This window comes from Opisthocomus hoazin, chromosome 1, assembly GCF_030867145.1.
Source record: "Opisthocomus hoazin isolate bOpiHoa1 chromosome 1, bOpiHoa1.hap1, whole genome shotgun sequence".
NCBI lineage: Eukaryota > Metazoa > Chordata > Aves > Opisthocomiformes > Opisthocomidae > Opisthocomus > Opisthocomus hoazin.
The window spans coordinates 150,302,864-150,330,438 of NC_134414.1; the positions used below are offsets into that span (position 1 = coordinate 150,302,864).

At 46.4% G+C, this 27,575-nt stretch overlaps 2 protein-coding genes across 2 annotated transcripts; one reads left to right on the forward strand and one right to left on the reverse strand.

Moving 5' to 3' along the window:
• Positions 1 to 7,059: 7,059 nt before the first annotated feature.
• Positions 7,060 to 15,447, reverse strand: LOC104326409 (C-type lectin domain family 2 member L-like). The gene is made up of 5 exons (XM_075441614.1): positions 15,161 to 15,447; positions 14,814 to 14,903; positions 13,620 to 13,783; positions 11,962 to 12,065; positions 7,060 to 11,034 (listed from the first exon to the last, which is right to left on the reverse strand). Exons 1-4 carry the CDS (start codon positions 15,360 to 15,362, stop codon positions 12,048 to 12,050), a joined length of 474 nt encoding a protein of 157 aa, XP_075297729.1. The 5' UTR covers positions 15,363 to 15,447; the 3' UTR covers positions 7,060 to 11,034; positions 11,962 to 12,047.
• LOC142363941 (C-type lectin domain family 2 member B-like) lies at positions 15,365 to 26,092 on the forward strand. Its single transcript, XM_075441599.1, has 6 exons — positions 15,365 to 15,453; positions 16,635 to 16,803; positions 17,634 to 17,690; positions 19,713 to 19,894; positions 21,992 to 22,095; positions 23,010 to 26,092. Exons 2-6 carry the CDS (start codon positions 16,641 to 16,643, stop codon positions 23,113 to 23,115), a joined length of 612 nt encoding a protein of 203 aa, XP_075297714.1. The 5' UTR covers positions 15,365 to 15,453; positions 16,635 to 16,640; the 3' UTR covers positions 23,116 to 26,092.
• Positions 26,093 to 27,575: the final 1,483 nt, after the last annotated feature.

Here is a 27,575-nt window from a genome sequence, read left to right on the forward strand (position 1 = left end):
CTCCCTCTCCAGATTTCTTGTAGGCGCCCTTCAGGTATGCTATAAGGTCTCCCTGGAGCCTTCTCTTCTCCAGGCTAAGCAACCCCGACTCTCTCAGCCTTTCTTCATAGGAAAACTGTTCCATCCCTCTGATCATCTTTGTGACCCTCCTCTGGACTTGCTCTAATAGGCCCACGTCCTTATTAAGTTGGGAGCCCCAGAGTTGGACACAGTACTTCAGGTAGGGTCTCATGAGAGCGGAGTGGAGGGGCAGAATCACCTCCACCTGCTGGTCATGCTGCCTTTGATGCAGCCCAGGATACAGTTGGCTTTCTGGGCTGCAAGCACACATTGCCGTGTCATGCTGAGTTTCTCATCAACCAGCACCCTCAAGTCCTTCTACTCAGGGCTGCTCTCAATCCATTCTCCACCCAGCCTGTATCTGTGCTTGCCCCGACCCATGTGCCGGACCTTGCTCTTAGCCGTGTTGAACGTCATGAGGTTTGCATGGGCCCAGCTCTCAAGCCTGTCAAGGTCCCTCTGGATGGCATCCCTTCCCTCCAGCATGTCAACTGCACCACACAGTTTGGTGTCACCAGCAAACTTGCTGAGGGTGCATGGCATGCAGTCTCACTGTCCATGTCGCCGACAAAGATGTTAAGCAGCACTGGTCCCAGTAGTGACCCCTGAGGAACGCCACTCGTCAATGGTCTCCACTTGGACATCAAGCCATTGACCGCAACTTTTTGGGTGCGACCATCCAGCCAATTCCTTATCCACCCAGTGATCCATCTGTCATATCCATGTCTCTCGAATTTAGAGACAAGGATGTCCTGCAGGACAGTGTCAAATGCTTTGCATAATTCCAGGTAGATGACATCAGTTGCTCTTCCCTTATCCACCAATACTGTAACCCCATTACAGCAGGCCACCAAATTTGTCAGGCATGATTTGCCCCTAGTGCAGCAGTATTCACCAATCATCTCCTTATTTTCCACGTGCCGTAGCATAGTTTCCAGGAGGATCTGCTCCAGGATCTTGCTGAGCACACAGGTGAGACCGACTGGCCTGTCTTCCTTTCTTCCCTTTTTAAAAATGGGGGTTATGTTTCACCTTTTCCAGTCAGTGGGAACTTCACTGGACTGCCGCGACTTCTCAGATATGATGGATAGAGGCTTAGCAACTTCATCTGCCAGTTCCCTCAGGACTCGTGGATGCATCTTATCAGGTCCCATGGACTTGTGCGCCTTCACGTTTCTTGGATGGTCTCAAACCTGACCTGTTACAGTGGGCAGTTCTTCATTCTCCCAGTCCCTGCCTTTGCCGTATGCAACTTGGGCAGTGTGGCTGGAGCACTTGTCGTGAAGACTGAGGCAAAAAAGTTGTTGAGTACCTCAGCCTTCTCCATATCCCAGGTAATCAGGTCTCCTGTTTCCTTCCAGAGAGGGACCACATTTTCCCTAGTCTTCCTTTTATCACTGACATACCTATAGAAGCTTTTCTTGGTGCCCTTGACATCCCTGGACAGATTTAATTCTGTCAGGGCTTTAGCTTTCCTAACCTGCTCCCTGGCTGCTTGAACAGTTTTTCTGTATTCCTTCCAGGCTACCTGTCCTTGCTTTCACCCTCTGTAGGCTTTGTTTCTGTGCTTGACTTTGTCCAGGAGCTTGTCGTTCATCTATGCAGGCCTCCTAGAGTTTTTGCCCATCTTCTTCTTTGTTGGGATGCATTGCTCCTGAGCTTCAAGGAGGTGGTCCTTGAATATTAGCCAGCTTTCTTGGGCCTCTCTTCCCTCCTGGGCTTTATCCCATGGTACCAAGCAGATCCCTGAAGAGGCCAAAGTCTTCTCGCCTGAAGTCCAGGGTAGTGAGCTTTCCATTCACCCTCCTTGCTGTCCTAAGGATCCTGAATGCCACCATTTCATAGTGACTACAGCCAAGGCTGCCCTTGATCTTCACATTCCCCATCATCCCCTCCTTGATGGTGAGAACAATGTCCATCATAGCACCTCTCCTTGTGGGCAATTCATGTTCATGTTCACGATTCAGGACAGTCTTCCTCTGCAGAGCGGAGGTTTCTGGCAAAGTGAGACAAGCACCATCAGGCTGGCCTGCATTATTTTATGCACCTGGGATGATAAGTGGCAGAGAGGTTACTCTCAGAGGACATACCTTGGAGCCAGGTTCTGCCCTTCAGCAGCAGCTCAGCACACTGCAGGAACAGAGGACATACCTCTCCCAGTGCCTCCTTCGCCTAGTCTGTCCTGCTGGGAGACATTCAGGGACCTTTCCTCTGACCTTTCAGGATAAGAAGATAGTACCCTGGAGGTACCTATTTCTCTCTACTGATTGGGAAGTAAGAGTAAGTAAACAGCTTAGATTTACACACCTACCCTTAGGTGCCTAAATGAGCGAGCAGAACATCTCAGGATTAAAGCATTTGTGTCCAAAGGAACATAGAATCATGGAATCATACAATGGTTTGGGTTGGGAGGGACCTTAAAGATCATCTAGTTCCAAACCCCTTCCAGCTCCAATATCCTCCCCTTCCTTTAGCAGGCAGGTGACAATTCAGTTGAAAAAGACACTTACCTCCTGAGGCAGATTTTTTACTTCAGCAAAATAACACGAGGAAGGGATTTGTACTGGCACTTAGGCACTAAGCTGTGCTCTTGGTGCCAGCGATGCAAAGTGAGACTTAATTGATTTTTTGTAGCATCCAAGGCTTTTGAAGACACCTGGGGAAAGGAGGAAAGAGGCTCTGGAGGCACGGAAGCTAGTGGTGTTTGATCACTGTATTCCATCCTGTGCGTTACTAGTTGCACAGAACTGAAAAAATTATTTTGTCAGTGGATGTGAGGAAAGCATGCAAAGGTGTACCTATCACTAGAAGGGTGTTTCGAGGGTTTGGAAGAGGTCTTTTGCCCTCTTGCATCAAGCCTTTGCATTTTACTAATACAAAATAGTCACTAGATGTCTCCACTGTACCATAAAATAGATTAAAACGCCCATCGAAACGGAAGACCATTTTATATGCTTGTATAGCCTATTTTTTTAAAGTCTGAGTTGCATAAAATAACTTGTCTGACTTAGCAAGAGTGTGAAGGAGAAGGAAGCCTGGAAGATAAAAAAAGAGTGGATGAGAAGGCTATTGGCTACAAATCCACGAAGCACGAAAGACTTAGCAGTAAGCTTTTCCTGACCAATGCCAACATAGTAAAGTAGCGTAGAGATACTGGGCTATAACTGCACCCCTGTGGCTGGAGTACAAGCTTAAGCAGATTAAATCAATCCTGATGGGAGAACAGGATCGTGGGGGAAATGCGGAGCCAGTGTTGTGGACAGACGTGCGATAGCCATATCCTGTGATTAGTGTTGATGGTGGCAGAGATGAGGAGGGTGTCAAAGACGATGGTACATACCTCAAGGCCTTTGGCTAAAGAGATCATGAAGGTGGTGCTGGGTGATGGGACTTCAGCAGAGCACAGCAAGCAGCGTGCTGGCAAAGCTCGAAGGGAAGAGACTCAGAGACGTCTCACTCCAAGCAGCTCTCTCCCAAGGGCAGCGATTACCCGTCCACCTAAGACTGACCTGTTTGATTCCTTGAGTTTCTGCATATAAGCCTGCTCTGTCCCAGGGCCTGAAGCTCCACTATAACTCCTAGTTAAAGGAAATCCCATGGTTTAGGTTAAAAGAAACAGATTTTTTTCCCCTGAAATAGATAATCACAGGTTGTTGTTCCTGCACTGGGTCTGGACAACCTATGGAAATCTTTTCTCAACCTTTTATTTTCATGATTTATAAAATGATTTTTTTCATGATTTTGAACCCTTCACTGTGAAGAATAAATTGATATAATTTATATCCGAAACAACTACACAACTTATGTGTATAAATGTCCATGGATATAAGCCACTGTATCACTCAGTCTCAACTTTTGAGCATAAGGTGGGCTAGAGCTGAACGAGCAAAATAACAGTGACTGAGAATAATTTAAAATAGTCTTTTTTCCCCCACTTTTTTCTTTTAAGCAATCTGTGTGAGGAGGCAGATGCAAACCTAGTATGCCCGGGGAAATAAATCCTTTATTTTCAAGGGGGTGGAGGCCATGCCATCTCATAATTAGTCACCATTTGCCTTGAGAATTATATGTTTTCCTAGAAAGGGAAGAGGCAAATACTTTTATTATTCCTTCTGACCAAGATATCTCTTAAGAATGCATTCAAAAGTAGTGGAAAGTTTTTTACTGTTATTTATTAGACTGTCCACAACTTGACTTTTGTCTCACACACGTACTTAGTGAAAAGACTAAGATGAAGTGCGATGCTGTACTGCAACACATTCAGGTAAAATTCATTCTTTACATAGTAATCAAAGGCAAGGGAAGTGTTAATGCATGGTCTTTTCTCTGCTTACTGCTCTACCAGCTCCTGTGATTTTTTGTAAGAGCAAGAACAGCCCGGATGTGGAGAGCCTGTTCTGAGCCAGTTCCCAGTCTGTTTCGGAGACTAGAGACACAATACTGTTTCCTTTCGTAGTTACCGGCAGAAAGCTTGTGACAAGCTGATTTCAAACATTTTAGGATCTTCCTAAGTGAGAGTAGAGCAGTCTGCATGTATTGCACAGTGTATATCACAAAGGGCACTAATGTCAAGGACATGACGCTGGTTGAAATGAATAATCAGTTGCCTTCTGCCAAAAAGTAACACAGTATTTTATACACAACATTTAAAAAAGCCTTGATTTTAAAGGTTTTATGATGCATTAAAAAAACTCAGAAGTGTTGTGAAATACCACTAGAAGCAGTGGTACTTCAGACAAAATTCCTAGGAAAATATGTTAATGAAAGTTTGAATAGAAGAACTGAAAGCTCTAATACTGATGTTTTATTCTTGCAGGAAACATCACAGAAGTTTATTCTTGTTCTTATTCTTATTCTTATTCCTATTCTTATCCTCATTCTTATCCTTATCCTTTTCCTTTTCCTTATTCCATGCTTTCTTAGTTTGGATATGGGATTGAAAAGGCAAACCATTGAATTCTGATCCATCCCTTGCTCAGCTCACATAAGCTATCGTATACAAGCTTGGATAACTTATTTTTGATTGTATAATTTTGAACAAGTGTTATGTAGATGTTAAGGCATTAAAAGAGATAAACCCTGCAATTCTGAAATGAATAAAGTCCCCTGTTGTTTCAGGGGTTTCTGTCCTTCTGTTTCAATCAAATAAAACGTGAATGGCTCCAACAGCTTAGAAGAAAGCACTTAGATACAGGTATTCCATAAATGCTAGGAAACACCAGAAGTGAATTTGCTGAGAACGACAGCTACTCCTACCTTTCCTTGTGATTTCCTTCCTTTGCTAATGCTGGCTAATTTCCTGCGGTGTCCAGAAAAGCATGCACAAGAGAGTTAAAGACAATGAACCAACTGAGCAGCGCTTTCCCCTCTCTGTCCTCTGCTCTGAGGGCTGCCCTGGATGTAACACTCCTGGTCTGGCCAAGTCCTCTGGGAAGCCCAAGCCATGGAGGGGGAGGAGACCTTACCTGACTGAATTACACATTTATTCTGCTTCTGTTGTTCAAGATGGACACAGAAATTTTGCCTTGCTGCATCAGTACCTCACCTCATCTCATCTCGTCTCCTGAGGAGGGAGGCAAGGGACGCAGCACTTGCTGTGCAAGCCATTGCTGGTGATCAGGATCCAGGTTTCAGCCAGGCAAACGCACACTGTGCAACCTTGCTCAGCCACGCAGGGGCACCTGAACCGTACGAAAGCACTGTCAGGATCCGTATATATTGCTTTGTGGCCAGGGCAGTGCAGCACGGAGAGAGGAGAGGGAATACGCTCCCTGTACCGATCTGCCTCAGACCAGCTGGAGGGGCAGAGCTGCTCCTCTCCAAGCTTACCCCCATGGATTAATTTCTGCATACTCAGGAGGTTTCAACTCAGCCAGGGTGTCCACCGTGGACAGCATACCCACCAAACCCCAGCATCTCTATCTGTGAATTGCCGGACACTGGGCTGAGCGGCCACAGGCACCTGGGGGGGCCACGAAGGGTCACTGGTTTCCAAATGTAACGGTTACTTCTCTTTTCACCACAGTGAATGGTGAGCATACGTGGGACGCTACCTTGGCAGCTGTGTCGCAAGTTCAGCCCAGACTGCTTAAAGGTCTCCTTGCACATCCACCGTACCTGAAGTACAAACCTTTCTCCATCTCAACTGGAAGCAGCAAGTCCCTCATCGAGCCTTTCACGGCACCCTGCCTGTAACCCTTCCCGGATGGACTGTGAAGACCTGTTCAGTTCCTCTGGCCTCCTCCTCCTCCTCATCACTGGTGCTTAAGCCTCTTTTCCCTCAGAGGCAGTCTAAAAAAGAAGCAGAAGTGACTGGAAGCGGTTTCTAAAGAGGTCAGTGTGGAAATGGCTGTGTAGAAGCAGGGACCAGCCTGTCTGGCAACGATGGAGAGAAGTGGACTCCAAGCAGCCCAACTCAGGGAACGGAGTATGAATCCCCCTTACCTAGAGGCAGCTGCATCACTGGTATCTCCTGCCTTGTGGAGATACTGTAGAGCATCCAAGGGTTCAAGAGTTGTCCTGGACCAACAGGCATCCAGCCCAGCAGCTCTGCAGGTGGGACAGCCATGGCTGAAGCCAGGAGTGATTTCGCAGGGTAAAGCTCCATGTGCACATCTGCCTTGTGCACCCTGCTCTCTCCCTGCCTCCTTCTCCCCAGAAAAGGGCTAAGCAGAAGCAGAAACAAGAGAGAGATATGCTCTTTTCTGGGTCATGTTTTGGGAGACTTCACGCCCAGTCAGATTGTGCATGTCCACGCTGCGGTACCGCTCTGCTGGGTTGGATTCCCTACAGGAAGCACAAAGCCAGTGGAAACACTCGTGTGCGTGGTTTGCAGCTTTGAGAGCTGTAAAAGCAGGTGCTCCTGCCTCACCCAAGACAGAGTTATCCCAGGCATGGGGAAATACAACAGCATCTATACCAGCGCAGATCTGGCCTTAACATGACGTGAAAACACGGTATAAAGGTTTTTGCAGGAGCAAAAGATAAATCTTGGGGGTGATGGATGGACAACGGACTTTGACACTTACAAAACTTGCAATCTAATCCTGCTGAAATGAGAACTGTCTTTATTTTAGACTTGCTGTTGGAAGAGGCCACAGGTTTGCAGGGTAGGAAATTCAGCTCACACAAACTTCTGCTCTTCTCCTGGAGTTCAGCACTGAGTAAAACTTCCAGCTACTGATTATTTCTCACCAGCTGGGTTTATCTGCCTGTACCAGTCCGTTCTTTTGAATGACAATAATATTTCCATCAGTTACAGAATGAGACAACATGAATCCATTGGGAATTGACAATGTTCACAGCATGTCCAAGTGTTGTAGGGGAGCACAGGGAAATCACAGAGGAATTTCACATTTTGGGAGGTTATTTGGTGAACTAGGAACCTACTTTTGAAAATGCATGTAATTTGTTGGAACAAATCCATTTACTACTGTATTAATTGATCACAGACAAGTATGTTGGATTCTGTGCAGATCATGCAGTGAAAAGTGATCTGCCTGCCAAAGAGCTCACTGCACAAGGACTTTACAACCTAGCAAGCAAGATATAAAGTACCCACCCAGCCCATTTCAGTGTTAACCACAGTGGTTAAATAATCCAGGAAATGTACACAGCAATGATATTCATCCAAGTATTATTTTCAGCTTCCGTTTTTGTGGCTTGCTACTCTGAAAGCTTACAAGGAAATTGCTTTCAGCAGTTTGCCTGTTAGAATGCATTACAAAATCACTGCATGTATACTCTGTTGCTATGTTCTTAGCTGAACTTTGCTTGGGAAGCTCACAACACTGGTGAATATTGTGTAAATTTTCTGTGACAGAAAAAGCTTAAAATGAGGGGAAGTTCACATGAGTTTCAGTTTTCTTAAAGCTATTTCAACTAGCTATTAGCAACTAGCTGTAATTTAGCTGCCATGTGAGACTTTTAATGTGAGCAGGGAAGATGCAGTCAGTAGCCTGGCTCAGCCAAGCATCCACATCATCAGGGCAGGTCCCAGGTCAAGCTGGGAAATCCACAGATCCAGAACAACACGGGCACAGTTGGGCACCAGGGTGGATGGAGACAAGCGCACCCACAGCATAGCTCAGGCAGGGACTGACGGCCCAGGGCCCGGCCGAAATGGGGTCCTGAGCGCATGGGCTGGGGCATGGGAGGTCCCCGGAGAGGCTGGTCAGGGCCATCAAGCCCAGTTAATGCCCTCAGGGCCCTGGCAGCCATGCTCTTCTGGCCTTCTATGGAAGATGCTTCAACAGAAAAAACCATAGCAGGATGGAGCAAGGATGATGCCTTGGTTTCTGGATGCTTGAGGGGCGACCCTTCAGAGGCAGGCTCATCATGAATTCACAGGCTCTGTCATGGTCCTGCGCGGAATTTCAGTCAAAAAATGTTCTGTGCCCACCTACAGACAGTAACTAAACACATGTAGGGAAGCAGGTATCACAAGGCAAACAAAGCAGTCTTGGACCACCACAAACCTGAAGCAGAGCAGCGAGCTCAACCAAGACCAGAGACCCAAAGCATCACACAGAGCAACTACTGGAAGTATTTGTTGGCGTATTTACAACGTACAAAGACAGCAAAATGGACTTCTCACACTGTCTGGCACTTGATGCTGACGTTTTCAACTGGACTTTTGTCATGTGGTGGGAAATAGGTCCCTATCCTGGCAATCTGAACCCAGGGAACAGTTCCTTATGAGGTGCTGCCCCTTCTGTTCTTGTGCTTTCCTGGGGAATGACCATGGGGAACAAAGATATACAGAACATTCTGTTGCAGTTTCTCCTCTCACCTATTTCTTTCCCTCCAAAGGAGTACATCTTCTGGATAAATACCAAGTGCATTTATAGCAATTTGCAATTTCTTTTTCCCATTTCTTTGAAGATCAATATGTCAGACTCTTCATCTTCCCTGTGAGCTTCTCTGAGCTTAACTTGGTATTCTGTTTCCAGACTAGAACATTTTCCTAGCTTAAAAGGCCTTTCTTCTGGTTCACATTTTTAAAGGCAGTAACCACTCTCTGCAAATGATATGTCTTGGGAAGCAGCCTACAGGTATCTGCTGAATCTGAGAGTGAACAGGCAGGAACCGACAGATCTTCCAGGTGAGCCTCCCATGCCTCCACTGCCCACTTTCAGGCATCATACGAAGAATTTAAACAGATTAATCCAGGGCACTATGCTATGTCAATTTAGTGCTTCTGTCCTTGCCCACACAAGTCACTTCATAAAACAGCCATGCTGGAGACAACGAAAGCATTTTTTTCCCCTCCATAGGCAAAAAGATGAACACCATAGCACCTTACTTTAAGCTGCCCTAGAACCATTTCCATGCTACATACACGTCTCTCCCCTTCTAAATGCAGTTGATTTCCTCAGCCCTCCCAAAACAACAGTTCTGTGTGATTCAGTCTGGGAGCTTACCTGTTGCAGCCACATATTCAGGGAAGTTTTGGGCAGTAGAAGTCCTGTTTCCAGATCAGTCCAGAGGGACAGAGAACAGTATTTGTAATCTGTCCCACTCTACACACCCCGTAACAGCAGTGCCATTCGCCAGAAGACCTAGTCATTATCTGCCTTCCTGGTTTACAAAGCTCCCATTTTTATCCTGGGGCATTATGTACCAATCACATTCAAAAACCCCATGGAAAAAGACAGGAGGGAAGTCAAAACACCTCACAAAACTTCACCCACTTACTATAATGACCAACTGAAAGTTCTCAGACAAAGAATTACTGAGCTCCACAGAAAACCGGAAAACCCACTTCATTGGGTTCACTATGAATTGAATTTTCAGGAAGACCTTCATGTCCATCTAGCAACATTTTTAGCTGCCCTAAAAACATACATTTTGCAATTGTGAAGAGTTCTCAAGGAAAGTATCCACTGCCATCTCCTTCAGCAGTTTCAACAATGAAACGGTATTACCAAGCAGCAACTTTTGTTATTTGCCACGGCTGTTGTAGCATTGTTTCCTCTTGGTACTGCCACTTCTTAACCAAATACCTCTTTCACATGGAGTCACTATTCATAGAATCATAGAATGGTCAGGGTTGGAAGGGACTTTAAAGATCATCCAGTTCCAACCCCCCTGCCATGAGCAGGGACATCTCCACCAGACCAGGTTGCTCAGAGCTCCATCCAGCCTGGCCTTGAACACTGCCAGGGAGGGGGCAGCCACAGCTTCTCTGGGCAACCTGTGCCAGGGCCTCACCACCCTCATGATGAAGAATTTCTTCCTAATATCTAATCTAAATCTGCCCTCTTTTAGTTTACAGCCATTCCCCCTTGTCCTATCACTACACACCCTGTGAAAAGTCCCTCTCCATCCTTCCTGTAGGCCCCTTCAGGTACTGGAAGGCTGCTCTAAGGTCACCCCGGAGCCTTCTCTTCTCCAGGCTGAACAGTCCCAACCCTCTCAGCCTGTCCTCGTAGGAGAGGTGCTCCAGCCCTCTGATCATCTTCATGGCTCTCCTCTGGACCCGCTCCAGCACATCCATGTCCTTCTTATGTTGGGGGCTCCAGAGCTGGACGCAGGGCTCCAGGTGGGGTCTCACGAGAGCGGAGTAAAGGTGCAGAATCCCCTCCCTTGCCCTGCTGGCCACGCTGCTCTTCACGCAGCCCAGGATACGGCTGGCCTTCTGGGCTGCAAGTGCACATTGCTGGCTCATGTTGAGCTTCTCATCCACCAGTACCCTGTATTGCTTCTGGAGAAGTCTGTATATGATCCTCACCACAGCACCTCTTGCCCCTGTGGACCTCCTGCAGCAAGGACTTTCAGTATTCTGAATTCTAACTTCTCGTGGAGAAAGTCTCTGTATTTGCACAGCCAGTTGTTCCCTATTAAGAACTTGTCTGGAGATTAAATTGACCAATGGTGCAAAGCCAGTTCCTGAGTGAGGAGCACCTCCTCGTAGAGATGAAGGATGAATCTATATGGACACAGTCTCCATCATTTGTTACATTGACATAAAATCTAAAAAGCCAAGAGAAAAATAAAAATTAGAGCAGAACTTTCGTCTAAAAATTAGAAGACCTATTTCTTATTGTTTGTAGAACTGGTTTTTCAAGACTGCAGAGAACAAGCTAGAGAATGATTTAAAATTAGTTTCTCGTTGGGAGGATCAGAATTCACGTGCACGTGAAATGCATGGTGATGCTCTGATGCACCTTCTACTAAAGCAAGCTGCTTTGACCCCTCCAGAGATGTACCGCCTGTACTTGCACTTCACAGTCTACAACGTGTTGTGAGCACAAAGGGCACAATTCTCCAGAGCAGGAGAGAGAGGGTCCCAGCGGGACCTGTGGCAGCAGTACTCCTCCGGCACAGAGTGGGGCCCTGCCACCTTTTCCCGCGGACTTTGTGGAGCCTCTGCAGAATTCACGGGATGTGGCTGCGAACAAAGCCAGTCTCCGGGATACAAAGTGGGCAAAGGCGATGCCTTCTGAGACACAGCCCCCCAGACCAGTGACCTTCCAGCGTGGTCCTGAGCACCTCAGTTGGTCTTAGGAGGCCCTGTCTATACCGGCTGGGTGTCGAACCCCGCAAGACCAACAGGCAAGCTAATTCAAACAGTTTATAATGTCTGACATTGGTAATTCTTCTTAATAAAGCAAATGTTATCCATCTCATGTAGTGGGACTGTACAGAAACAAGTTACTCTAGGCAAAACCTAACAGCCGCTATGCAACCAGATGAAAAAGCAGGCAATGACGCCCCTTCCTCCCTTCTCTGGGGACATAACTAGCTTTACTGGCATGCTATTAGCATTTTTACAGTCATGTGACAGCCCTCATTTGGTAAGATACACCAGTTTATCTACAGTGGAATAGAATATCTTTTCTGCTTGGACAAACACCTGCTGACTCTCTTCCAGCATAGTGTATTTGAAAGAAAACTCACAAGTTTGTGTCAAATGACTCTCCATTCACCCAGAAGAATTTGTTTCCTTTCCTGTGCAGCCCAATCCAGAAGTCCGTTACGCGTAGTCAATACATTATAAAGTTCTAGACAAAACACAGAATAAAATGACATATGGCTATTAGTTTTTTTATGATTATGATTGTATATCTTTTTATATAAAAACTGCAGCTATAAATATATATACAATGGGGGACTTTTTTTCCCACTAATGTTTTAGTGCTAAATTTAATTAGATGAAATACTAAAGGAAACCCTAGATCCATTACTAACAGTCAATGATGTTCCAGCTATTTAGCTGTTAGTTACACAAAGTGTTACTGACCATCCAGCTACACCCTGCCTCACACCGTCATTAAAAACATCCACGTATGTCACTAGATGTACCACACCACATCACACAATGGTCAACCAGTACAGTGGTTTCTCTGTATCATCAGGAGAATGAAGTTTCAGTACAAGGATGTCTATTTAGCGGGGAGACAGTGCCTGACTGCACAGGTTGCCTTGACTGTTAGGTCACCATAATTCCTTGGACATGAGTTACATGGCCTCTCTATCAAATCCAAGTCACACATTTAAAATCCCCCAGCTTCCCAATTTTCACACTTTTACTCTTCACGCTAATTGTATCATAAGTGTGTAAGTTCATTCTGTTTTCTTGTTCCTCATATTCCTGACCGTGAAGTCAGCTGGGACTACCTAAACCCAAACTCCAGGACATTCGAGGGCATGCCTGTAGTTTGCCATCTGCAGAATGAATAAAGTAAAGACTTTCTCAGTTCTTTCATTCTGATCCTATTATCATCTCTGAAAACACATTTGCTATAGTGCTATTTTCTTTTGTTTTTCTCAGCCATAGAGAACACTCTGAACTGATGGGACACTGCAGGAGATTTAAAGAGCACAGCAAAAAGAAAAATGGTTTGAAACCAACAAAAAATGCAGGTAGAACCCACTGCACAATCCGGGTATTTTCAATACCATGGGTCCCAGCAGAAGAAACTGAGAAATTGACTATTGTGGAAACCGAGAAATTGACTATTTCACACAGAACTAACAACACATTTCTGTTCCTCAGCTGGCCACTAAACCGTCCGTCATGCACCCTTTAAAAGAACCGTGTCCTTAAAGAGCATCAAGAAGATAAAACACATAGGTGTGCACCAGTGGTCTGTAAACGTTAGAGGTCATATTTAGTGTGAAAATTGTTGTTGACTGTGTTTTGGGTACCCTGGAGAGGGAACGAATGTCAAGAGGGTGTGAGGGGAGAGGACAGGATAAATTGCCTAACTTTTAATGCCCACATAAATTGCCAGTTCAAAAAAACCAACCACAGCTTCTTTATTAATTAGGAGTCACAATTCCGTTTTTATATTCTTTCAGACTTTTAATTTATCCGTAGTTTGCCTTTTAAATTTATGCAATACCCTCTAACGCAATAACAGAATTTCTACAGCAGATTTTAGTGAACAGACCACGGTCGCGCCGAAGAGTTCTGTAGGTGGCACTGACTCAGAGCAAACAAGTCTGCCGCACTTGTGCTGGGTTTCCAGCTACACGAGGGAACAAGGGATGGAGTTACAGAACCTGTTAGGGCAGCAAACATGAGACTGAATCCAAGGTGCTGGACACCTTACCAGCTCTTGGCGGCTGTCAATCACTGCAAGGGAAGCTCCGTAATCAGAGCAGAACTCCTGGCTGGAACTCCAGTCTGCCGTGGCTCCGGAATGGTAGTAACACTTCTTCTTGTAGTACAACCAGTCATCAGGGCACGGCTCCAGCTGCGGTAATTTAGGTGGATCTTTCGTTCAAACGAAGAAATGAAGAGGACATTATTACTCATCATGACGTATTTAAAATACAATTGTACAGACATTTACACATTCTGGACCTGCTTCCTCTAGCTTAAAAATATCTGCGACTGGCACTGAATTAAGCAGGAGACGGGTGAACACAATACAACTGTAGGACCGTCCGCAGCTTTTTCCGGTTATACCAGCTACGGCGTGTCCAGTAATCCCCAATGACCTGCTCCCACGCTGGGCACGTGTCAGCAAACAGACTCTGCCACGTGCGAGTGCAAAGCTCCAGCTACGCCGCAGACACCACGGGGAGAAGGTCAGGGCAGAAGGCCGCCTTCGACGAAGAGTGCAGACACAGACACTAGTTATCTACCATGAAGCAGCTAAAATTTGAGCCTGAACAGGTCACGGTTCCACGTACTCAGCTGTAAAAGCAGCTCTACAGGCCAGGGCCAAGCCGAGTTAACAGGTCAGGATTGCCTCCCGGACTCTGCTTATGCCTTTGCCACACCTCGGCACTTTGCCATGCTGCAGCGCAATGAAACCCCGCAGGGTGCCCAGTGACAGGACAAGGGGCAATGGGCACAAACTGGGGCACAGGAAGTTCCGTCTGAACATGAGGAAGAACTTCTTCCCTCTGAGGGTGACGGAGCCCTGGAACAGGCTGCCCAGGGAGGTTGGAGATATTCAAGACCCGCCTGGACAAGGTGCTGTGCAGCCTGCTGTAGGTGACCCTGCTTGGGCAGGGGGGTTGGACTAGATGACCCACAGAGGTCCCTTCCAACCCCTACTATTCTGTGATTCTGTGATTCTGTGATTCTGTGAAATTAAGTCAGTTTAAGTATCTAGGGTCGGTTTAGTTTCACTTTCCGTTTGTGGATCCGAACCTCTCCGTGCCAGCGGCCATGCCAGCGTGTGAGGGAGCGCGGGAACCCCGCGGAGACCCCTCCTCGGCCTCCGCAGCGAGGAGAGGGGCCGGTACCCAACTCCTCTCTCCCGAGCTGGGGTTTTTCCCAGAAACGCACTCACTTAGCGTAATCCACCATAAGAGCAGAATCACAGCGACAGCGACGGCGATTCCCGCGATTCTTCTCCAGAAGCAGAGGTGTGAGCAAGTATCTGAGGAGAGAAAGCAACGTTAACGCAAGCCGAGGGACAGAGCGGCTCACGCCGGGATCGAAGAAACGGCGCGCAGAGCTACGGGAACTTCCCAAAACCCTCCCAGCGCCCGCACCCGCCCCGCTGCTGCCGAGCTGCGCTCCGACCCCGTTCCCGAGGGCGTCCGATCGCCGAGCCCCGCAGAAACGCTCGCCCAGAACCGCAGAAACACTCGCCCGACCCCCGGCCCCCCCCCGCCCCCGTCCCGGCTGTCTCACCCGGCGCCCCGGGCAGCCGCTCGCCCTTCGCCACCGGCTCGATCGCCGCCGACCGGCGGGCCGCGGGGGGGGTCCCGTCGCCGGGCGGCCGCCGGGCCGGCAGCGGGCTGGAGGAGAGCCGCCGCCGGAGCCGCCGCAGCCGCCACAGCTCGTACCGGCGCCACAGCGGGGAGAAGCCGCCGCCGCCGCCCGCCTCCTCCATCGCCGCCGCCGGCCGGAAGCGCGCCCGCTCCCTTTCGCTTTCACCGCCGGAGCAGGGACCGGGCCTCGACGGCGGCCCCGGGACTGCGCCGGTAAGGGGCGGCCGGGGGGAGCCGGGCGGGGAAGGAAGGGCCGGGCGGGCGCGGGAGCCGGCTTCGTGCCCGGGGGGCGGCCGGTGCGGGGCCCCCGTGTGTGGCGGCGGGCGGCCGGGCTGGGCCCGGCGGCGGCCATGCGGGCAGGGCCTGCTCCGCGCTGCGGGGGTTCGCGGGGAGCCCCTCCGCCGCTGGGCCCGACCCGGCGGTTCTGCGGCCCGGCGTTTCGGGGACCTGTTCGGGGCGCTCGGAAGGGTCTCCGAGGGATGAGCGGCTTCCTCCTTCCCGGAGAACGGATCGGCAAAGCCCGAGTTTCTGTTTGCTGCCGCGGGATGGACCAAGCGCCAGTGGGGTCTGATTCCGAGAAATACCCAGGCGCCTGATTACTGTTAGCAATTTGTGGAGTTGATGAGGCACGTGCCAATTAACATAAATAATAATAACAGTAATATATAGACAATATAGACAATATATAATAACATAAAGGTGTTGGAGGCTTTTCCGAAAACGAGTGGGTTTTTTTTTCCCCCATTTTCCCCATTCCTCACAAAGACGAATTGACATTTCTGCACGGACATGACAGTGTTTACAGCTGCTTATTCTGCTCTGGGTGACTTTGAAGTTTATGTCATTAGAAGTTTGGTGGAAGAAAAACCGCGAGGAAAACCTCGGGACTGAACTAGAACTGTGAGGAGAGCATCACTCATTGGAGTGAGCGCGAAAGGGGACGGGAAACTTGCCCGGGCAGACCAGGTTCAGCCTGGCTTGGGGAACTGCCCAAACTTTTCAAGCGCAACCAAAACTACTTTCAGCTACATTGTGGTGAAGCGGAAAGCTCTGGTTTTTATGGTCTTTCTCTCCTGCCTTGATATGCCGCATCCCTTCCCTATCACACCGTTCCCATCTGCTCTGTCCTTCCCTCTCCCTCCACTATGGTCCTCGTTCCCCATCACCCTGGGCAGCAGGTTTTCTCCCATACCTCTTCCTCCTTTTGGGGGCATCAGATGTGTTGCACAAGCTCCTTGTTTTCTGTTTATTTCCTCATTTCTCCGTCCACCCTGCCCTCATCCCCTCAGCTACAGGCAATAACTAAGGCAGCCTTGGGATTGCTACTATTTCCGCTCGTTTATAGGCAGTAGGGGAAGCGCTGGTTAATCCTTGCTTCTTTCTTCTTTTCCCAGCTGTAGATGAAGTCTGAAGATGCACAGGAGTCTGAGACCGCCCAGCTGGCACAAGTACCTGCTGGGAACGTAGGCTTCAGCAATGCCAAACAAGATGCCGAAGAAGAAGAGGCAGCATGGTTGTGGAGGATAGGAAGGCTTTGTAGAGAGTGGTTCTTTCAGTCAAAATGTAAGATTTTTTTCTTTGGTGTTAGGTAACACTTCCTGCAGGAAATCTGAAGTCCAGCTTTAAATCTAGTTCCAGATCCCTTGGCTTGGACAAGGCAGAACCTGGGAGTTTTCTCCTAGGCAAAGCTGTAGAGACAAAAATTAAGACAGCTGTTTGTGTTTGATCCAAGCGCTCTCTTTTGTGTGGAAATGGGCATTTTCCCATGTGGTAGTTTACCGGTATGAGATAGGCTTAGATAAGATGCAGAAAGTGAAGCCAGACCTCATTACAGAAAATAGTTTGTGCCTTTGCAGCAGATGAGCTTGCAGGTCTGCGTTGAAATTTATGTGTGAAGGAGAGCTTGTGACGAAGAGAAAATACACGTGATTCAAGACTGCAGCCATACTCCGAACCTCAACTTTTAATGTTTGAATTGCGTGAGAACATTCTCCTGTTTCATACACGGATGTAGCTTAAACGGTGTCGGTGATGACCTATGAGTTCTCGGCCTCCAGAGGTGATTGCTAAGTGGTCTGCAAAACAGAGGAGATGATAAACTGGGGACTGGAAGGCCAAAGTTTGCTGTGCAGGGGTCTGTGCATTAGTGGAAAACTTCAGGGTGTACACAGATTTAAAAAAAGCCAATTCAGTGATAGCTGGCCATTTTATTGAACTGTCCAGTCACATAAATGTCAATTCAGGGTGCCTTGGCTGACTTCAGCAGTGCTTTGTATTTACATACTTGGAGTTTAAATGAAAGGCTGTCCTGCCGCTGTCTCACTTAATACTGAAATGTAGTCTGAGCCTAAGTGCTTACATATACAAACCATTAATGATCTTCTTTCTCACAGGTTTTTGTCTATGCCTACTCTTTGGAGTTCTGGTGTCAATCATCATTGTATTACTTGGTAAGCTTTTGGAACATTTTCCATTTGAGATATGTTTCCTCTGACTACGGGGCTCCAGAATCACAGCAGTCAAGCGCACCAACGTTAGTACTGCACTGCCTGCAGAGTCACAAAACCTGGGACTTCCATCATGATTTCAGTTGTTTTGATGTCGGTATAAAGTTGAATAACCTCCAGGCAGAATTTAAAAGGAGAGAGAATTCTCCCTACAGATAAAATCCAGATGATTCAGCTGTAGACTTTTTTTCTTTTTGCTGCATCCTTATTGCTCTTAAGAGTATAGTTTCTTGCCTGGCTGTGCATGTGGTGTATGAATGTCTTGTCTGTGTTTATCACCAGTAACCTACCTGTTTACACCAGCTAGTGCACTGTCAGCATCGCATCTGCAGGGGTAGACTCCGGGCTTCTTGTGTGGGCTGCTCATAGATCTGGTCTTCAGGGCTCCTTTATTGTCACATGTGGAAGACAGCTACGTAATACAGCTAGCTTATCTTTTCACAAATAGTCTTTTGGGGTCATTCTGCCTTTCTGTTTTTAAAAATCTGTTTGTGTTATATGCTGTATTTTTAAGAAGAAGTCACTGGTATGGTAGAAGCCAGATGTGCTCCTGCTGTGCCACGCAGAACTCTTCTGTGGGAGCGAAGGCTGTGCTGCCTGCAGTATGACCTGAGGTGTGCCAGTCGCTGGGTGCATGTGTATCTTAATGGAGCCTCCACGGCCCCGACTGCATAGCGAACTCTCGAGTCTTGGCATTAAATCTGTCTTCGGTCTGCCCCTGCAACAGCGTGAGGTGCAGTAGTGAGGTCCTCTGCACGCACATGGAAGCGACATGGAGGATGACAGTGACGTCTATCCCAGTTGATTTTTCTTTGCTTTGTTAGGCTTTTGTCACATTTTCTTGGAGGGGGTGAGGGCGGTGCTCACAGGTGACTTGCTAATGGGTCTCCAATTATATGTAGCAAAGAGAGTAGCTGATTAGAAAGGAAAAGAGAGCAAGCGTGGACACAGCAGGCTGCAGACTCTGGGAGATCAACTCAATTTCTGCCAGTCCCTCTGCTCGCATAACGGCCAGTTACTGTCATTCCAATATTAGCCATCTCCAAGCTTAAGCAGTGGATAAATGCACTTTGGGTGCAGAAGGTCTGGATTCGATCCCAGCAGGATGACCCAGGAAATACACTTTATACACTGGGTAAGCCTGGGTGTGTTTCAGAACACACCATGCTGCACAGAAAGGGTCACTGTAACCATTCAGTAACAATCAGGGCAGATTATTCTTGTTTGGAAAATAGAAACCAAAGTAAATGGAAATTAATTCTCTTCATTGCAAGAAATTAAACTCAGCACTGAAGCGAAACGTGCCAGTGAGTTCTGTCATCCTCACAGAGCTACTACAACAGAAAGAAGATGAGGAGAGGGCATCAAAACGCGCTGGGGAATGACTCCAATGACACATTCTCTAAGCAATTTTCTCCAAATAATAATAATTTTTATCTTTTCATTGACAGACAAATTTCATCAGCATCATATCAACACCTAATTCACTTACCTTCACACAAATTTATCAAACACTTGAAGGTCTGATACAAAATCGAAGCAACTTGTCTTCATGAAATATCTCACCAGTTGTAGATACTCAATCAACTTCAGTACTCAAAATTAATTTGGTCAATAAATTAACAAATGAGGTTTGTGACCCTATTACTGGATTTAAAATGTGCAGAGTATAAATTGTCAATTGTCAATGCCTCTAATTCCCTAAAATTCGGGAGTGTTTTCCAAACCCTACTTATTTTCTACTGATTGTGATAATTGGAAGGCAGCCCCCGACTCTCACATTGCTCATCCGAAGACAGTTCCTGAAAGGCAGGGAAGGTCAGGACCCCTACCCTTCCTTTGGCTTCTCTTCTGGCATCTAGTGTGGCATTTGCTTACAAAAAAATCTACATTTTAGGTTGACTTATGCTAATGAATGCTAAGATTTTACCAGGTAGAAATTTTGTCCTCTCTTTTGCTTTGTAGCTGTAAAGCCTGAGACATCTCATGACGGAAAGTTTCTTCCTGAACAGTGCCCCAGCGAGTGGATAGGTTACAAGAAGAAATGTTATTTCGTCTCAGAGGAGGAAAAAGACTGGACGTCTAGTCAGACCTTCTGCGCTAGGAATGAATCCTTGCTAGCCATTTTCGAAAACCAGGAAGAAATGGTAATGGGACAAAAACCCAACAGCAAAACAGAACACAACTTCTGTATCTCTCTCTTTCCTTGACAAACTTTCTTTTCTTTTCCTTTTTTTTTTTTTGTTTTTGCATGCAATACTTTTCCTTTAAATCTTTGTAAAATAAGTAATTTGTGTGAATGCAGGCGGTGGGAAGTACCTGCTTTGTAAGTAGCTGGCTGTACCAGCAGTGCCAGCAGCCCCACACTGCTTTGGTGCCTGGATTTGACCTGCATGACTGTGAAAAGCTCTTTGTTACCAGTTTGCCGAGTTTTGCTTTTCTGTCTTATGGACCTTCGTCTTCAAAGCGGGTGTAATCTGTCCAGCTTCCAGTACAGACCAATAAATGGATACTTTTTCTATGAGAAACCAAACACTTAAAACCGTTTCTCAGCGTAGTGGAAATTATCCTTCTTTATCTGCTTGCATCTGTTTTTAGATATGCCTTAATGCCTCTTGTTGCATGCTTGTACCGGTGGTGGGAATATACCCTCACTGAAGCTGGTTTGGACATTTTCTCATGCTAATAAGTTTGTTAAAAAACTTTGATTTGCCTGTATTATGGTCCAGTTGCACTGAGTTGGTGAATGCTAGTGACATCTTACTGCTGCATGCTACTAAAACTGGAATATGCTTTTACAGATCTGCTGTCTTTTGGGTATTATTGTGAAACTAGTTTCATCAAAGAGTTAGTTTTTAGATAGATGGTCATTTGATCTTGCTTGTTACTGTGATTGTTGAATAGAGGTCAAAAGGCTACTTTTCCGGTTGGCTGTTACAGATTAGTGGTGTAGCAGATATTGAAGTGGAGGACACCTCCGTGAAATGACACAGATTAAGTCACATCTGAATTTGACTTGAGCTAATCAGTATTTTTACAGCGACAAGAATTTCAACAGTGAGACAGAAGCGGGGCCTAGGTCTTACTTCATGTATGAGTCCCTTGCTAAATGTGGTCTCTCATTTTATCCCATCATCAGACCCCTTTCTTTGACAATAATTCTGACCGTATTTGCCAGCTTATCCCCTCGCCACAAGCCCCTTCTGTGCTGTGAGTGATCACCTCTCGCCAGATTTGTAGATGCCTCTCTTCCTTACTTGTCTAAAAGCTTCACTTCTAATTCTCTGCCTGCGATAGTCAGCTGATAAGTGGCTACGCAGAAATTGGTGCTATTTAAACTGCTGCTTAAAACCTTCGTACCGACAAACTGTGAGCACAGCTTGTGAAAGAAAAGCGCAGTAGTGCTGACATTGGCCTGCTGGGTCAGATGGGTGCTCTGTGGTGTGCCTTCTCTGGTCTCCAGCACTGGATAGCGTGAGCCACACCAGAAGAAGTTACACCAAAAACTGTAGAAATGGCGTTGGGACCATTCGGAGACAGTTTCTTCTGAACTGAAGTTGCTAGGGGAGAGTGGAGGAGTAGAAGGGTTAACTCTTTCCATGTCCTTCAGAGTCCATGCTGATAGCTGATATTTATATCATTTTTAAGTTCGCTGAGTCTAATGATAGCTTGTTGCAGCGAGTTCTGTAATAATAAGCCGTTGCAAGTGCTGTTTTTGTTACCTTCCATCATTCCGTGCTGTGTTTGATACAGGTTGTTGCAAACTTCTGAAGCAGTGAACTGTCTTTTATTGAGCAGTGAACTGTCTTTTATTCTTTTTGATTGTACATACGCAGATAAAAACCTTTAAATTTAAATTACTTAAATAATAATTGGGAAGGGGAGGAGTTCCCATGTGCCTATCTGAAATGTAGGAAACACCCGTTTCGACCAAGCTGCATACGCAGAGATCAATAAACATATGTAAACATAACCAATACATGGTGTTTACGTATTTGTGTGTGTAGTGAACAGTAACAATTTTCAAGGGCATAGAACTGAGTAACTTCACTGAAGTTTATGATACCATAAGGGTCAATTCAAAGGCAGAAGTAGACGCTTAACTCTCAATGAAATGCTAATGGAAGTGTTTTAAATGACAGAATGATGAAGTAGTTCTCCTCAAAAGTCGCAGGAGAGATTTGCTTCTCATTGTGAGAGCTCCTGTTGACAAAAATCAAAAATGTCTTCTTTTTTTTTTATAGCATTCTTTAGCTAAGCGTTTGAAAATAGATGACTCCTGGATTGGATTGCGCAAGAAAGGTGAAAGCTTCTACTGGGAGAACGGTGTTGCCTTGCAGATGGACTTGTAAGTTCCTCGTGACTGTCTAACACATACTTAAGAAAATGTAGAATTGGAGTTTGCAGCACAGTGTTATTTCTACCAGGATTCCTTTTTTTCCTGTGATTTGTAACTATGACTTTGACAGTGAACTCTTTGCAGTTTTTACTGATCTAACTCCAGTAGCATCAATGTAGAGAAGTCCCTGATTCAAGAAGGGTTTTTTGGTAGCTCAGCACATCAAGGTAATGTTACTGATCGTCCCTAGTTACCTTAATTTACACATGTTTTTCAGTACATAGCATAGACATTTCAGTCTCTTGTCAGATCTTCAGAATTCTTGCTTTCCAATGTGATCGTTTGTGCTTGTCTTCCTGAAATACCCAATATCTAGCAAATACACATACAATTTTTAGGGATGAAAGAGAGTCAAGTGACAGGTATGAGGGAATAATCTTCGGATGGATTAAGCAGCTTCATAAGAAAAATCATATCTGCTTTAGTGAGTTTGTCACAAGCTGCAGACAGCCCCGATTTTCCCCCTATTTATATTAGAAAGTGAGTGGGCTTAAACAGCTCTGCGTGAGGCCCATCCAACAGCAGTTGCCCTTGTCTTGCTTTCCCAAGCAGTTACGACCTCAGTAATTCTAGGCAGGATATGTCATAAGCTGTCTTTTGTCTTTCCTCCTGTTACTGTATGATACCTGGTAAGGACTGTTGGTAGAAATGGAGACTCACGCAACGCTGCATGAGCTAAACGGGCTTTGCTAATGTGATTTATCACTCACCTGGCTTTTAGCAGCTGAAACTACCATATCACAAAGGACCAAAGTCAACTGGAAACTGCTCCAGCCGAAGTTTTGTATTACAGCAGGCTAAAATATTTGGCTCAGTAGTAGAAATTATTTAGTGATCATTGTTTTCTTCCTGTATTTTTTCAGGTTCCAGATACGGAATCACTCTGAGTGTGCCTACCTGGACACCCTCACTATTTCTACATCAGCATGCTCTTTGCCCAGGCGCTGGATCTGTATCCATTTTCCCTAAAGGACTTCGATCTTCATCTGAGATAGATAACTAAGACATATCCATTGCACAGTCACTTTGGACAGATGGCAGTCCTGCTGTGGCCATACTGTCTCGGACCATCTAGAGGCCTGTATCAGGCGAGAAGAGGTTTTGTCTCAGCTTTCAAAATGTCCTTCTAGGTCTTCTGTCCTAGGACAGAAGAGAGATGTGTTCAGTCCAGTTTACAGATCACCTGCAATGGAGTCTGTGAGTGCTAGCTAATGAAGCTTCAGGTTCAGTGGGGTTCCTGCTAGTCTTCTGACAAAGAAGGATCTCTTTTGTGATCATCTTCCTCTCAGCATGTGGCCTTGGTGATACACAGCAGCCAGAGACACCAGCCAGCCAGCACACCTACAGAAAGAACTAAATCAGGGCTCTTTGGTTTCTCCGAAAATGCCTTGTGCTCTTTGCTGAACTTTGTACTGACTGAGTGTTTCAGGACATTTCCCTATCTGCCAGTCTTCTGACCTCTCCTTCAGCCCCTGTTTGTCCCTCTTACCTCCTTTTATTTCTGCCCTGACCTACTAATCTTATGTTTTTCCGTTCAACTTGTGTTCTTTTAAGCAAACAATATACTCAGTCTGTGGCCACCACTGTCAACTCCTCCCATGGCCGGAGTGACAGGAAGTTCAGTAGTTACAAAAGGGGCTCACAAAGTCTTTCCTAGTCCGTCTGGTTTTTGCGTGGGCTTTGCTGTTAATGTTTACCAAGTTTGTTCGTGCTAAGAGATGAGCTTGTTCAAAAAAAGCAATATGTACCCCTCGCCACAACACAGCAGGGTGATTTGTGGCCAGTTGCATTATCTGCACATCTAGTGCACAGTGATCTGAGGAAAAGGGCATGCTCAGGGTTTTTTTTTGCACCCCCTGGAAGCATTTTTTTGTCTGTGCAAAAAATCTTCTGCCTGTGGAAGGGGAGTGTGGTGTTTACTGAACACAAAGTGCAGGAAGAGAATGTTCTGAGCAGACAGCTGTGGCAGACTGGGACATGAGAGCTGCGACCGTTTGCTGGTGCCCCTCGGCTGAAGCATCTCGTACACCATCAGCACAGCCCCTCAGCTGCTCCATTCCTGGCACGAGCGTGAGGGGTCTGCAGCAGCTGCTCACATTTGGGCTGTGTTGCAGAAATCTCCAGCAGACGGGTAGAGCAGATACCTGGGGGCAGTAACTTGCCTCGGTGAGGTCTGTTGGGGTTTCTGGTGGAGCCTTCAGCTGGCTGGTTACCGAAAGGACATCAGCAAGGGGTTGTGCATTTCGCTACCACTTGCATCTTGCCTGCTAGTGACGATAGAGTCAGAGAAACATTTAGGCTGGAAAAGACCCTTAAGACTACCAAGTCCTACCATAAACGATGTAGCAGCCTGCTAAGAAATTCTTGTAAAATGATCAATATATACGTGGTGCTACAGGTGACAGGCTGTGTCCCTGAACACAGCTCTGAGCAACCTGGTCTTACTGGAAGATGTCCCTGCGCATGGCAGGGGGGTTGGAACCAGATGATCTTTAAGGTCCCTTCCAACCCAAACCATTCTATGATTCTATGATTAAATGCTGTGTGTAGGAACACTAGTTCTTGAATCGGGTCCCACGGATGCCAGCTTCACACCCAAGTGCCTCCACAGCCAACTGCTCTGAGATTATCCTTGCTTTTCACTGGTGCAAATGAAGTCAGAACTTGCACTCTGCATTTCAAAAGCTGTGCAAGTCATGATGTAAATAATTTATTTTGATACGAACAGAATACTAAGAGGAATGTAATGAATCTCGAGGACTTGCAATGTGGAAAGCTCCGTTACTGAGCTCCTGGGAAGGGGCTGTTTGAGAGAGGAGTAGGAGGAGGAGGTCTAAGACAGTTTGGGGCTCTTACCCGCTATAACTTGGACTTTGCCTCTGGGATTCTGAGACAAAAAGGTAATCAGGAACTGTCATGAATACACTGCACTTGAGTACAAATACAGATTTTGTTTTGTGTTTGTCTAGGCTGAACTAAGCTATTTTCTTTATAAGGGCCTTCCCCATGTTGGCAGTTTTCAGGGATCATTTTTATTGTTGAAAGAAGGGTTTGACTTGCGATCAGCAGCTTTCAGGCAGCACAAGCAGCTGGCATGCCAGTCAGTGGTGCTTGCACAGAGACACGCTCCTTCAGCTTGGTCTTCTGAAAGTGGTGTTCAGGATCAGGTGCTGAGGACATGCAATATGCGTACTGCAAAGGGAGGTCACCAAGAGTGCCCGATGTAGCAACAGTGACACGCTCACGCAAGCCTGTGCTAAATAAACAAGCATTGCAATAACTAATTCAAATGTTTCTAAACAGAGATGGGAAGGCCTAAATGTCTAGTCGTGCATGATTACTTGAAGTTCAGCAGAGTCGACATTTTCTCATAGGTTTAAACAGATCCTTTCCTTCTTGCAAATATGCCAGTTTTCGCTGTTATAGAAAAAATCAGTTAAATGTAGGAAGAGTCGCTGTTTTGTCTTCTGGTATACTACTCATATGTATGTTTGTATTACTAACTTGCTTAGCATTAATGGCTGACTTCACTGAAGCCTTAGGCCGCGCGTTGTGAACTTGCCACCTGGACACAGTGAAGTTTCGTTGAACCCTGGCCAAGCTCAGTGAAGGAGGGCCCCAGGGACCCAGTTGCAGCTAGAAGATAAAGAAGTTAAAAAGTCATCAGCTGACACCAGCAGGGCCTCTTCGAAGATAAGGAAGAAATATTCTGCCTGCCCAGAGACAGTGAAGGACCTCAACGAGGGACAAAAGACCCCAGACCCAAAGAACACCGTTGGATCAGCTGCTGCTTGGACACCACATGGAGAACTTGTCCTGCGGGGCGGGAACTTAGATTGGAGGGGTGTAATTTCCCAGGGATTTCTTTGTTCGGGGTCCCTCTCTGGAGGCACCCAGCTCGAGCTGTTTTACACCACTCTACCACTCAATAAATTTGTCTGGTGTACGTCATGTCAGAGACTTTGTTTCAGGAAACCTCAGGTCAAGCCTGGGGGATGAGGAAGCGCCCAAGAGCGAGTGTGTGTGTAGGGGGGGAGTCAAAAAGGGGCACCCACCGGCTAACTGGAGTCACCCGGTGCAAAGGAACTCCAGTCCTAGCAGTTAAAGTGTTGGGTGGGGTGTGTGCAACTCCTGGAAGGGTGTGTGAACGCTTGGGCAGCACCTTCTCCTTTAACGCAGCTATTTTCCAGCCCTGCATGGTAAACCTAAAAAACAGAAGACACTTCAGAGGGATGTCAATCTCAAAGCCAGCAGTCATTCAGATTAAATCTTAAGTCTCCAAATCATTTCTATTCAGATGTTGTTGGACATCACGATCCTGATTTTTTTTCCCACATTTGAATTTTGCGTCTCCAAAATTATAGGGGGAAAAGGGAATCTCTCCAACATTCACACATTCTGCAGCATCTTTAGCAGGTAGAGTACTATACTGTCAATCAGAAGAGTAGTACTGCAGTGGGAGTATATGAATCCAGAGTGACTGAAAGAAATTCCACCTCCACCAGTTACAGACCTGAGCAGAGAGCATGATCCACTGCAAAATCACGGGCACTTCCCAAGAACTCCAATTCTGCAGGTTACTGAGGGTCACTGAACTGAGTTTCTTTCAATCAGAATCAGAGTTGATGTGCTGCTGAAACACGAAAGAAATGCCTCCGTCCCCAGAACAAGGGCATTTTCACCATGTGAATTATAAATTCTCAGTGTCAAATGAAAGTAAAGCCACTTCCAGAAAAGTATTAATACTTGGATTGGGGAAGAAAACACAGAGAGATGACTACTTAAGCATCCAAGGTTTTAAAATTGTATTTTATTCCTATATTCTGAGCCCTGTGTATCCTATATCCCACCTTATAATTTGTGCCTTATTTATATTCTAAATGTATGTTTCTGAGCTTTCTGTAGTCTGCCTCATCAGAATCTCAGGACCAGCAAGTGTAAAGGCAGAAAAGTGGGCTGCTTTTGGAATGTAAGATGTGATGTTTTGTATTTTGGGGATGAGAGGAGAGGTTAGCAGCGCGAGCGGTGGGAAGAGGGAAGGAAAAGCACTGGTTCATGCAGTATGGTCCAACCAACAGGTCAGAAGTAGGCTGTAGGAGCAGCTACATTCGCCTTAGAGAAGACAAGAACAACTGTTAGATATTTCCTTCCACGAGCAGGTAAAAGAAGGGGTGGGAAAGGAGATAGAGGCCATATGGCTGTAACCTTGACATTCAGACACAGGCTGGTTCAAAGGACTTCCAAGTGGAATACCCTTGTTGACTCCCTGCACTATAAACTGAAGTTAGCAGGGAAAACAGAGCTGATGTGAGGAAAAAGTAGTGAATGGTGAGGTTTAATTTTATCTGTACGCTGAAGTGGCTGACCAGGCTGACCCTGACGAGGGAAGGGGGACAAAGGAGTCTGCAGGAGGCAGAGTTAGGACAAAC

Excerpts from the sequence above, each read along its gene's own strand:
- LOC142363941 (XM_075441599.1), top strand. The coding sequence starts at position 16,641 with ATGAAGTCTGAAGATGCACAGGAGTCTGAGACCGCCCAGCTGGCACAA. Across the intron at positions 17,691-19,712 it reads AATCATCATTGTATTACTTG|CTGTAAAGCCTGAGACATCT; the intron begins GTAAGCTTTTGG and ends TTTGCTTTGTAG. Across the intron at positions 22,096-23,009 it reads GTTGCCTTGCAGATGGACTT|GTTCCAGATACGGAATCACT; the intron begins GTAAGTTCCTCG and ends GTATTTTTTCAG.
- LOC104326409 (XM_075441614.1), bottom strand. The coding sequence starts at position 15,362 with ATGGAGGAGGCGGGCGGCGGCGGCGGCTTCTCCCCGCTGTGGCGCCGG. Across the intron at positions 14,904-15,160 it reads GCGGCTGCCCGGGGCGCCGG|ATACTTGCTCACACCTCTGC; the intron begins GTGAGACAGCCG and ends TTCTCTCCTCAG. Across the intron at positions 13,784-14,813 it reads CTTATGGTGGATTACGCTAA|ATCCACCTAAATTACCGCAG; the intron begins GTGAGTGCGTTT and ends TTTGAACGAAAG.